Source organism: Rhinolophus ferrumequinum, chromosome X, assembly GCF_004115265.2.
Source record: "Rhinolophus ferrumequinum isolate MPI-CBG mRhiFer1 chromosome X, mRhiFer1_v1.p, whole genome shotgun sequence".
Taxonomy (NCBI): Eukaryota; Metazoa; Chordata; class Mammalia; order Chiroptera; family Rhinolophidae; genus Rhinolophus; species Rhinolophus ferrumequinum.
In genome coordinates this window covers 1,888,264-1,900,114 of record NC_046284.1, presented here as the reverse complement: position 1 = coordinate 1,900,114, position 11,851 = coordinate 1,888,264, and the positions used below count along the sequence as shown (strand labels likewise).

General features: G+C 46.6%; 1 protein-coding gene across 1 annotated transcript; it reads right to left on the bottom strand.

The window, feature by feature from the left end:
- Window positions 1–3,709: 3,709 nt before the first annotated feature.
- On the bottom strand, window positions 3,710–11,499 carry SNX12 (sorting nexin 12). Its single transcript, XM_033115612.1, has 4 exons — window positions 11,196–11,499; window positions 6,453–6,548; window positions 5,778–5,902; window positions 3,710–5,396 (listed from the first exon to the last, which is right to left on the bottom strand). The coding sequence occupies exons 1-4, from the start codon at window positions 11,358–11,360 to the stop codon at window positions 5,294–5,296; spliced, it is 489 nt and encodes a 162-aa protein (XP_032971503.1). The 5' UTR covers window positions 11,361–11,499; the 3' UTR covers window positions 3,710–5,293.
- Between the last annotated feature and the right edge of the window lie 352 nt (window positions 11,500–11,851).

The window sequence follows — 11,851 nt, the reverse complement described above, 5'->3', positions numbered from 1 at the left end:
TCTCACTTTTTACACATTTATGTTGTTTGAATTTTGTTAACTAGCATTAATTACTTTTGAATTTTTACCACAAAAATTTTTCACAAAATAGGCACTTTTGTAATCAGAACAATCAACAAAGTTATAATTTATGCAATGCAAATAAGAATAATTTCTTACTGGTATGAGGTGACTATTTCATTTAAAAATTTCAGCTAGAAGACCTAGAATAAAATTTCAGCTAGAAGACCTAGAATAAAATCAACACCGAGTGTGTTCCCCACGACTTGATAGAACAGGATGTTGCAAACAAAATTTAATCAGGTTAAGTGAAGTCACTAATTTCTAGGAGAGAAAACTACGCCACAGCAAACTCCATCATATGGGGAAAATTGTGATTTCACCTTTTTGGTGGCATCACCTCCAGGCTTTACTCCTTGGCAAGGACTGGAAATCATCAGAATTAGAGATTTAAGATACTTCAAATATCACTTAGTCAAATCTCCTCATTTTACAGTTGTGAAAACAGGCCTGGAGTGGTGAAGCAATTTGCCTGCCTAAGGAGCCCAATACCACAGAGAGCTCCCGATCCCAGCTGACTATACCAGACCTATTATTCTTTCCACTTCTTTTCAGATCTTCCTGAGTCTTCATTCTGATGACATATTAGGAAATAAGTCTTATGAGTATCAGACACCCCTATATTTAAACTTTAGAAAAACGCACAACAAAATATATATATATATATCCCTCCATTAGCACAGATGATCAAAAGTTGACTGTATTTGGACAAAACACATTGGTATGATAATACCAATACATTTTCTTGAAAATATACAAATTTCTGTGAATCTAACTGTATTTTATTGTTCACTTTAGAACTACTGTTTTATCCAATTTCTGATTGCTCTTCAATTGGCACTACCTCTTAATCCTTTACTTTCACTTTCTCTATATCAAGTAGTTGGTTATCTACTGTATACAAACACTTAAAACCACCAGAGGAAGTACCTAAAGGAAGCCTGCCTTGATTTAAAGAATCCTTTTGTAATGTCAATAATTACCCCACTTGGTCTGTTTTGTAAGGAATGAGTTTTCTGTTCTCAAAAGCATAGATAGGAAGAAAGATAGATGGATGGATGGATGGATGGATGGATGGATGGATGGATGATAGAAGGGAGAAAATAAAATTAAAATAGGGAACAATTTTGTACAGACAAGGCAAAGCGATAAAAGAATGAGGGGTTGGGGGTGGTTGGGAAGGGAGTGGCAGAGAACCACAACCTAAATTAGTCACAAAGCGTTTATATTTTAAAAGTGAACTTGAATACTGCCAGGTATAAATGGACTAACAGCCACCTAACCTTCAGGCTATAATTAAAGTGGGGTCCAGTTTTAGATTCCATGACACGTCAGGACCTTGGAGAGATTTCAGAATATTAAAGGTAAATGGGTTCATAATGAGCCAAGTGAGAAAAATTAGAACTATTATTGTGTCTGAGACAACTAGGGGTGACTCAACAGTTCTCAAGGATATGAATAGCCATTTCTGTAAGCAGCTGGTCTGGATTCCACAGCAGAAAGTAGTTTTACATAAATTACTACAATATATATTTGAAGATAGAAGTATTTTGCTTAGGATAGCTCACCCAACAAAAACCCAGAAAGTCTGAATGCTCTCCATCTGTCCCACCCTTTACTTGCTCAAGTCCTTATCTCAAAGAATGGGTCAAAGTATAGATAAGGCATCTTTGGAATGTGAACATTTAGACTTCTGGGTCTGCTACTATGTTCAGAATTCGTTGCTAACCTGTTCCCTAGGTCCCAGTGTAAGGGTGTAAGGTTGAGCGCTTCCACGCTATGGGGAAAGGGAATTAATTAGTAGTAAACACCTAGATGCATGCATGAACTTGAATTCCTCATAAAACTGTGTTTTCTCCTCAGTGTTGATGGGTAAAAAGACTTGGATTGAGGGTTCTTTTGGGATCCCATTACTGTGCTAATGGCCAATTTGACTCCAAAGAAAGGGAATTTACCTGATTAAAAAAAAAAAAAGACTGGACATATAGTTAGATGTGCCGGGATGTCATGCAGGGACTCGCCTCCTGCTCCCTGCACCAGAACACAGGATATGGTGAGGCCAAAAAGGAACACCAACGGAGCCATGGATTGGGGGTTCATACCACTATGTTCTCGCTGCTGGCTGGGTTGGAGATACAGGAAGCAGGCTCCACAAGATGCGTGATGGACCGTCCGCTTCTCTGCCAACCAACCAACCAACCCACCCACCCCCTAGCTCAGCCACGGCAGTAATATCAATGACTAATGGCTAACCGGTTACAGCTGATGGCTAACCGGTTACAGCTGATGGCCAACTAGTCACAGCTGATGGCCATCTACTACCTGAGCCAGCACCTTTCCACGTGAGGCTGAGAGCTTGGAAACTGCTCTCTGGGGCTCTGTCCCCACACTGGACCTCTTATTTTGTCCCCAGCATTTTCTTGTCTTGTATAGACATCTCCTGAACTAAAGTGTAAGAAGTAGTAAGGTCATGAAGAAATAGAATGTAATCATGTTTTTATTTGTACCATGACCACCCACCCCGTCCCCAGCCCAGGTTTTAGTATAAGGCTGGGCACACAGGAGGTTATTAATTAGTACTTGTTAATTGAGGATCATCTCTCCAACATTTTGTTAATATTTTCTCTATAGCTGCCTTTCTAGTTATTCTCTCGTTATCTAATACTACTGCCTATGAAGTTTGCATTTCTCTCATGACTCCTCTTATCTCACAGAACCATCTATTCTCCCTATCCCGTCACACATCTTTAGTTATGTAATTCCCGAACTACCCAAACCTTTCTTTTTCTTTTCTTTTCTTTTTTTTTTTTAAGGAAGGCAAAGCTCACAGTGGCCCATGCGGGGATCGAAATGGCAACCTTGGTGTTAGCAGCACGCTCTAACTCTAAACAACTGAGCTAACTGGCCACCCCTATCCAAACCTCTTAACGTCCCCAATTCTACCCCACTCCTCTACTTAACCCAAGTATAGTTAAGTCACCTTAGTTCAGGTTTTGACCACGTCACTTTCCATCCCTTCTTCCCATGCTCAACGACATGATCAAAACTAGTTTTGACTTCCCACATGACTAGACTCTTCCTTCATCTCATTCCAAACCTCTCCCCAAAACCCACCTTGTGTAGCGAGCCATTTCAGAACACATTGGGCAGGTGAAAATACCCACCCATCGAAAGTTGTGAGTTGACTCACTTTTCTGCCTGCATCAAAGCCATTCGAAAGAAACAGATTTTACCTCAATGGAGGTAAAAAGCCTATAAAAGAAATAGTGTTTGTAGGTGGTGTGTGGGTGTCTTGGTGCAGGGACGCAAGTGCATGCGTTGTTTATACAGCACAGGTACACACATACACTAAATCCATTCTGCCCAAATTGGCACAAGTTCACAAGCTTACAAGCCAAATCTGCTAAATCCAACGCAAACTGCAGGTACTGAGCCCTACAGCTACTTGCTACAAGTGCATTACCTGTGTGACAAAGTCAACTGCCAGTTGCAAGGACAGGTAAAGAGCACTACAGGCAGCTAGGGTTCTGCTTTCTTTAGAAATTTAAGTGCAAAACTGACTTACCACCTCAGGACACTGACCGTGTTGTATGATTTCTTCACAATACCCAGCATATCCTAGATCCTAAAAAGTACAGGACAACAGAGGCGTGCTTCACAGTGGTTTAATATGAACAGAGTTGAATATGACATTGTCTGACAGAAGAATGAATAGTCTGCTGAATCAAAGCCCCGAGTCAGGATATATACACAGCAGAAATGGGGCCTCAGGCTCTCAGCACTTATGCACAATCAAAGAAGGAATCTCTAAAAAAAGTAACAGAGGAGAGAAATCCAAAAGGCAGCAACGACAGCAACGTTTGGGAGGTGGGAAAGGGAGCAGAGCCTCTCTCTAGGGGCTGCTCAGCCCCTGGCACAAGCCAGACTCAGCAGCGGGACCGCTGATCTGGGTCAGGGAACGTCAACACTTACATGGAGTCCAAACCCACATGCTAGTCTGTCCGGTCTTAGTCTGTCCCATGAGGATGTGGTCCTATCAGAATCGGTAATCCTTTGCCCCAAGACCCTGGATAGAGAACTGCAATCCTTCAATGGGAGGGAGGCTAAGCAGAGCCCCACTTCCGACCTGCCTCCAGAGTTAGCTTGCTCCCATCCTACCACCTGGACCAAGTGATGGGCCCCAGCAAACTAACCACTACCTCCCGGACAAGGCCAGGAAAGTTGGCAGCCTCAAGAAGCTGCCTGAGACTGCAAGGCCTGGGAAATCCATAGCCAGCTGCCAGCCCTAGCTCAGCGCTTGGGACAATGCTGGAGTTCCGTGGGAAACATGTGCGGCTAGTCCCGTAACGCCGGGGAGCCCTGCTGTGTGGTTTGCGCATGTGCTTCTGCCCTGTGGCAGCACTAAGTGAGAGGGCGGAAGGGAGAGTGGAAGTACCTAGAAAGCGACCCACTCCCACCTTCAGGGAGCTGCCCCTAGCCCGCAAGCCACCAACTGCAAAGCTAACCATAGGTAGCCAGGGCTTGGGGAGGGGGAACTGCAGGCTCAGACTGACTCACCTGCTGGGAGCCCTACTGCCTTAGGGCTTCCTTCTGACTCGGAGGCAGCCATGAAGGGGAGCCCAGAAAACCCACACACCCTGCTCCACATGACAGACTGCTTGGACTCTAGGAGGGTTACTGCCATGAAAAGCATCAAGGGAGAGAGAAAGTAACAAAGGAAAACTCTTGACAAAACTGGGAGCAGGCCTAGAGAAAACAAGAAGAGATTTTGCGTCTCTACCACCCTCCCAGGAAGGAAAAAGTTCATGCAGGTAGGAAAGGCAGGGTTTTTCCCTGCTCATTGTTCCTGGTTAAACCTAAGAGTAAGAAAAATCCCCTGGACTCGCGGCATCGGTTCGTAGCCAAGTGCCTTGCCAGCACCAGGCCCGCCCCCCACCCCCAGCTTTGCCTCCTGGTATGGGTAAACCCCAAGAAACTGCCTTCCAGCACAGTCTTCCCACCCACCCCCCAACCCCAAGCAAAGGGCATCTGCCTGTGGTTTCCCGCCCCTCCTCAGAGAGAAGGACCCAGCACGGAGCCCACGGTGTAGTCAGGTACCAAGGAATACAATGGCAGACAGCGTGTCAAACCAGGGGATGGGCAGCCGACTTCAGATCAAACAGAGAGAGAGGCTTAGTGTAAAAACCAATGTTATTTCAGCAGGAGAGCAGAGGGCAAGTAGGGAGAGGGGCTCCTACTGGCGCACCTTCCCGGGGACGTAGCTCCTGTCAATGGCCTCCTCCTGCAGGAACATGTGTAGGCAGCGTTCATTCTGAGCAAGTGGGTGCCCAGCGATTCTGTTAAGAGGTCAACATGGTTAGCAGGAGCATTCGAGATCAAGGGGAACTTGCAGAGGGACGGGGCTATGGACAGGGGAGGAAGGGCAAGGTCAGCCCTGAGGTCCAAGCAGGCAGAGGACATGGGCAGGGCATCACGTCAACGGTGACAAGGTAGCAGAGAAGGCGGCTCGAGAGGCGAGGAGGGAGAGCCCTGGACACACCCAACCTGCAGCGCCTTCCCAGCTTCTGCTCAAAGGAGTGGAGTCCTACTGTCCAGTCCGCCCACCACACAATCGGCACCATGTCATGTCCCCCATTACAGAAGAGGTGACAGACGAAACACACAGGAGGCCCCTGCTGGGCAAAGGAGCAAGAGCAGCCCCCAGCACCTTGGCTTACTTGTTAATAAACTGTTCGAGGCCCTGCCTCCTTTCTTCGATGAACGACTCCTCAAAGATCCCTTCGTCGCCTCGAAAAGGGAGCTGCCGCTTCAAGGCCTTCCCAGGCAGTGGTGGTACTACAATCTGCAGGCAGACGCAAAATGGCAGCCACTCGGGAGAGCTGACAAGGGAGGTGGGGGTAAAGCCCTGTGCACCTCATTTCCTAAGGCACACGGTCCACAGTCCCACAGCCAGCAACTTGCAAGAACTGACCATAAGAACAGTCAGGACGGCCCCGGTCAAGGGTCAAACTGACTGTTTCTGTGGGAGGACAGGCTCACCATCTCAAAAGACAGAAAAGAAACTGCAAACGCTCCTCACTCTCGTTAACACTCCACCACCCCCCCAGACCCAAGCTGGGCCTCTCCTGACACTGTACTTCCCTTGCTTAGCACCTCAATGAGTTAAGCTGTATGCCTGTACTAGCCACTAAGTCGAGTCATACTTTTTCTTGAACTTACCACCACTTTCAAGTTCCAAAGGTTCTCACCCACACGCAATATACTGGGACTTGGTAGGCAGACTGTGCTCGCCCTTTCCGTCGCCTTACAGATTTTATAGATCTGCTCTTATGCCCTGTCAGCCCATGTGGATGTCCTCCTCCAAGGGGGCCACACCGGGAGCGGGGCCGTACCTTACTATCTCGCTCCAGCTCATTTTTGAGCCACTCAAAGTCACTGTAGCGCCGCCGTACACAGGACTCCTTCAGCTTGAAGATAGGCAGGTTTGTCTACAGGAAAGGAAGAAGGAGAGAAGACACGTGGTAAGGAACGTTCAGCCTGTGGTGGCCGCCTGTCAGAACCACAGGGACAGGTCCCAGTGAAGAAGTAGCTCCTACAACCCTTCAAAACACCACCAGGTGAATACCAGTCCTTACCACATCCAGCCTTGTCGCAGTTCATTGAAAGTCACTTGCTGCTTAGAATGCTTCCTACAAATAGACTTGAAGTTGTATGTAAATATGTATGTACAAGGGTTTTCACTGGATTTTATTATTTATAATAATAAATGTCCATCAATAGATAATTGCTGAAATAAATATGAGAAGCTTGTACAGTGGAATACTATACAACTGTGAAAAGAATGTGAAAGATCTATACCTGCCAGTTTAGAAATATATTAAACATTAAAATTAGAACAGTACAGAATAGCTTGCCTCCATTTGTCTTTCAAAAGGGGTATGTTTATTTGTATGTATTTATGAACATTTATGGAAAGGTACTGGTAACAGTGACTGACTTTGGAGAAAAAGATTAGAGAACTGAGAAGGGTGGGAGGGTCACATTTTTCATTGGACAATTTGAGTTTATCATGTGCCTGTATTACATTTTTAATTGAAAAGTGAATCTAAGTTCCCTGTAAAGGAGAGATAGCGCCTCCAAGGTATGGCTCTCTCTGCTTTTCCTGTCCAAATCTTCTCCATTCTACAAATGCCAGCTCACGTCCCACTTCCTCCAGGAAATCTTTCCCGACAAACACCAGCTTAATTTATTGGTCTCCCTCTCCTCTGACCGCCTATGAGAACTATACTGTAGTATTGCCCTGACCACTCTTGTTTTATGCATCCTGTTGAGTCTTGCTGCCTAACTAAACTATAATGTCACTGCAATCAGTACTTCTGCATCCCCCTAAATGCACACTATGCAAGCTACTCAATAAATACTCAGTTGATTCACAGAGGCCCTTTGTATCTGTTTACCCTCTCCTTATCCAGAAAGTGGAGCAGAAATAGCAATTATGTTAGGTTGGCTTAGCGAAGCTCACTCCCTGATATAAACCAGCTGATTCCCACATCTTAATCACTGAGCATTTTCCCAAGACTCTAATGGCAACATGAATCCCCAACAAACAAAAAGCCCTTATCCTCGCTCTTGTCTATGAGTTCCAAACAGAAATGGCCAACCACATGTATTAGTGCTGACTGTACTTCCCACCAGCCAATTTGGGAACTAGTCCCTCTCCTTTCTCCACAGCAGGGCAGGAATGGAGCCTCTAGGAGCTGTGCTAGAGCTTCGCACAGTCCTCTCTACATCGCACTTTGTAGTCCTGAAGTCTGAAAAGCGTCTCGTCAGGATCCAGGTCTAAGTCATCAGAAGCCCAATAACTGGTCAACTTACAGTAGTTACAATTCTACCTGAGACTGAGGTCCAAGGAATGTCAGTGGGTTGAAGTGGAGTGAGCTACATGTAAAGTAATACTTTATTATCTAAACTGTTCCTTAGAATAAGAAACTGAAAACAGTGGTTTCTTCCGAAAGAGGAACCTCTGGAGGGCACATGGAAGGAGACTTAAATTTTTACAGTACATCTTTTTTTGTACCTTTTGAATTTTGTACACTTGTATGTATTAACTATTCAAGAAAAAGCATTACAGAGAACATTCTCGGAATCCTGCAAGAAATACATATGTGTATCAAATCGTCACATTGCCCACCTTAAACTTACACAATGTTACATGTCAATTATCTCGCAATAAAGCTGGGGGGAAATGATGCTACAAGAAAAAAAGCCCTTCAGTGTCATCTGATTCTAGATTTCCACCACAGTTCATTACAAATACTATGATCCCCAAACAGCAGAACCTTAACTAGTGGGCTTTTACAGAAACCGACAGAAAGATCAAGGAAAGAAAAAAATGCTGAGTGGTTTCTTCCAAGACACAAGAAAACCACCCACCGCCATTCTGTAAACTTCCTCCTTTGACTCAGATTCTTTCCCTATCCCCACAGGATGCTGACAGTTAATGGCCTGTCATCTCAGCACCTACTGTGTTTCCCCGAAAATAAGACCTAGCTGGACAATCAGCTCTAATGTGTCTTTTGGAGCAAAAATTAATGTACGACCCAGTCTTATTTTACTATAAGACCAGGTATAATACAATATGATATAATACTAGGTCTTATATTAATTTTTGCTCCAAAACATGCATTAGAGCTGACTGTCCGGCTAGGTCTTATTTTCGGGGAAACACGGTAGCCATCTAAGGAAAGGGCTACTATGCACTAGGACAGTCTCCCAGCTCCAACCTACAGATCACCTGAGGAAGACAGGATTGTGTAGTACAAGATATAGAGTCCTTGGGCTCTGACCAACACAAAGTCAAGGAAAAGGAGAGAAGAAGCAAAGTTCAAGTCCAAAGGACAACTGACATTTGAAAATTTCCATACACATCATGTGAAGTCACCAGGACACCTCTCCAGACTCCTCATTTCTTGGGGGGATGGGAGGGGGAGAATTCTTTCCTGAGCAAAATGAAAGAGAACAGCTTCAGAAATAGCTATTATACAACGTCAAGAGGCATCTGCTTCTGCCATTCATAATGCCTGACGCCCAAAGCCCATTCTCTGAATCTCATGCTCCCTATAAGGCCTACTGTGACCACTTAAAGAAATTTAAAACTAAACGATTTTCACCAATTTTTCCGAACATAGTTGAAAAAAATGTTAAAAGCCTATATAGATGTATATATGTATGAACATGAACAATACAAATGAACTCCAAACCCACAGAACCAGGAACTGCCACCAGCCCTGTCATCACTACGCAATTGGAAATTGTGGAAAGGACTGATGAAAAGCTTAGTGGGCAGAAAAATTTTGTACGCTTCAGTTTTGCAACTAAGCATAGCCAGAGAGACTGAAGCATAGTGGAAAGAGTATGATGGGCTTTGGAGTCAGACAGGCTTGGGTTCAAACCCCAGCCCCGCCATACACTAGCTTCGTGTACTTGGGCAAGTTCGTGAAACTGGATTCCTCTTCAGTTTCCTACCTGTAAAATGGCATTTTTCTAAGGGTTTAAAAACTAAAACCTGGTTTAGTGCCTGGCACACAGCAGTCACTGTTGTTAGAATGCCTGAAGTAGAGAGCGATCTCATTCATAATCCCTAAGGCCCTTCGGCAGTGTCCCCAAAGCTCCCACAGCGGAGTCCTTACATTGAACAAGTTATGGCCAGTCCTCCCCAGGTAATTACGTTCTGTACCAGTAAATGTTCCCAGCCTTTATGATATTTTGAGGGCTCTAACTTCCATTCTTCCCCAAAGAGATGATTTCAAGTAGTTCTTATCTATGTAGGTGAGTTTTTCTCATTTTTTTCTATTCATTTTTCTTTCTTCAGTTTGGGCTTTGCCAAACTTGGAATTTGGAGGCCATCATTTCGCAATTAGATTTCAATGCCCAGGGAGGAGCACATGCTCTCATTCATTCATTCAAAAATGAAAGCACATACACTCTTTTAGGTCTTCAAATGCTGTTTGAGCAGCATGCTGTCCACAGAGAATATTCTGGCCCTCTAGTCTGAGAAGAAAACATAAGGAAAATTAGAAAATGGTTCTCAAACTTTTTTGCCCGTAACCACTTCGACTGGGCAAAAGAACCTGCAAACCATGTATGCTGTCTGCACATTCCATCCTTGCACTGTGGACTAAGAACTGGAGAATAAAGTCCTCTGTAGTGTACACTGAAGAAGCCACTCCTGGGGCAATCCTGAAATGTCATATACTAAAGTAACTAGAGACCAGGGTCTAAATCCAAATGGTTAATCTAGGACAGAAAGGGCCAGTGGTCATTCATATACAGGAAACCCAAATGAGAGCCAATAAATACTGAAATAAGCATTCTGGACACTTGGAATCTAAAGGATAAGCACAGGATGAGAGAGCAACGACTGACAATCCACCAATCACAGTGGAAGGCCTGGTTTCACAGTGAGACACAGCGTGTGGTATCCGAGAACACCTAAGCAGAAAACACTTCTCTCCTTCAGATGCTAATTCTACACCAGTCTGGGAAGCACTCAGTCTCCAGGAGACTCCCTTTCTGATTTCGCTCCACCGAGCCCACTGTCTGCCTTTCCTGGAGTCTACCTTCCTTCCCTTTAATCAGGCTTTGCCTAACTCCATCATCCTAGGGAGGGAGACCAGACCCCCTCGGGAGAAGCCGGGCCGGGCCTTCCTGGCCTCTTCACAGTGACTTCCCACCACCCAGTTTAGTTAGGGGCCTCAGCGACATCTCGCCTCGGCTTTCCATGCCCCAGCCCTCTCCCCACTTTCCCTTCACTCCTTTGGTGTGACCACTAGTTCCTTGAATTCCTTCCTCCGATCTTGTCCATCGTCCCCACCCTATCCGGCCATGCTTCACTTCTTGCTCACGGGGACTTGTTTGCTCTCACCCGGTCTGATATCCCCCTCAGGAGTTTTGTGGACCCTCGGCCCACAACCCCGTCTGAAGACCTCTCCCCAAACCTATTCAGCCCCGAACCCCCAAAGGACCCCTTCAAGCGTCTTCACTGTTCGTCGCTCCTGTGGCAACCCCCCCCCCCCCGCCCTTCCCGGCCCGTCGCCAGGTCCTCCCTCAGCTGTCTCCCTCACCCCGTGACTCACCCGCATGCGAACCTCATAGGTGGTGAAGCGCGCGCGGCCCACGCCCACCGTCTGTGGATTAAAGATGTCGATCTCCAGGAAGTTACTTGGCGGCCCGTAAGCGTCAGTCAGGTCCTGCGGCTTCGAGTTAAGGCGCCGAGTGTCAGCTACGGCCGTGTCCGACATCTTTCCGAAGGAGAGACCGAGGCCGGGACCGGGGAAGGGGGGGTGGGGGACAGAGGCCGGAGGCAGGAGCGCGCGCGACCCCTCCCGCTTGCAAAATAGCCAGCCAACCTACAGACTGCGGCGCCGCGCACGCGCGCCCACGCACGCACGCACGCGCACGCAGGCGCCCCGGCCTCGGGCCCGGCACCCTGTATAGCGGCCACGCTGACGGTTGGGAGTCCCGTACCGCGAGGCCTCATTCAGGCTTCCGGGCGGTGCTTGCGGCTGCCCCGGAGCCTGCATCCCCGTACGTGCCCCCCGTATCCCGGGAAGCACTCCAGCGGGATCCGCCAATCGCTGCTCCTCAACCCAAGAGACTGTCTTACACCGTGTAGCAGTCAGCAGTGGGCACTGCCCTGCGCGCTGGGGTCCGACAGCGATAGGCCGAAGCCCCGGGACCTGAATAAGTAAGGTTCTGCGCGAAAACAGAAGGGGGGCCTCATTGTTGGAAT

What these genes read in the sequence shown, in the direction of transcription:
- SNX12 (XM_033115612.1), bottom strand. Translation starts at nt 11,360, where the DNA reads ATGTCGGACACGGCCGTAGCTGACACTCGGCGCCTTAACTCGAAGCCG. An exon ending in CCTATGAGGTTCGCATGCGG is followed by an intron (nt 6,549 to 11,195) that starts GTGAGTCACGGG and finishes CCTTTCCTGTAG; the next exon opens with ACAAACCTGCCTATCTTCAA. An exon ending in AGCTGGAGCGAGATAGTAAG is followed by an intron (nt 5,903 to 6,452) that starts GTACGGCCCCGC and finishes GTCTGCCTGCAG; the next exon opens with ATTGTAGTACCACCACTGCC.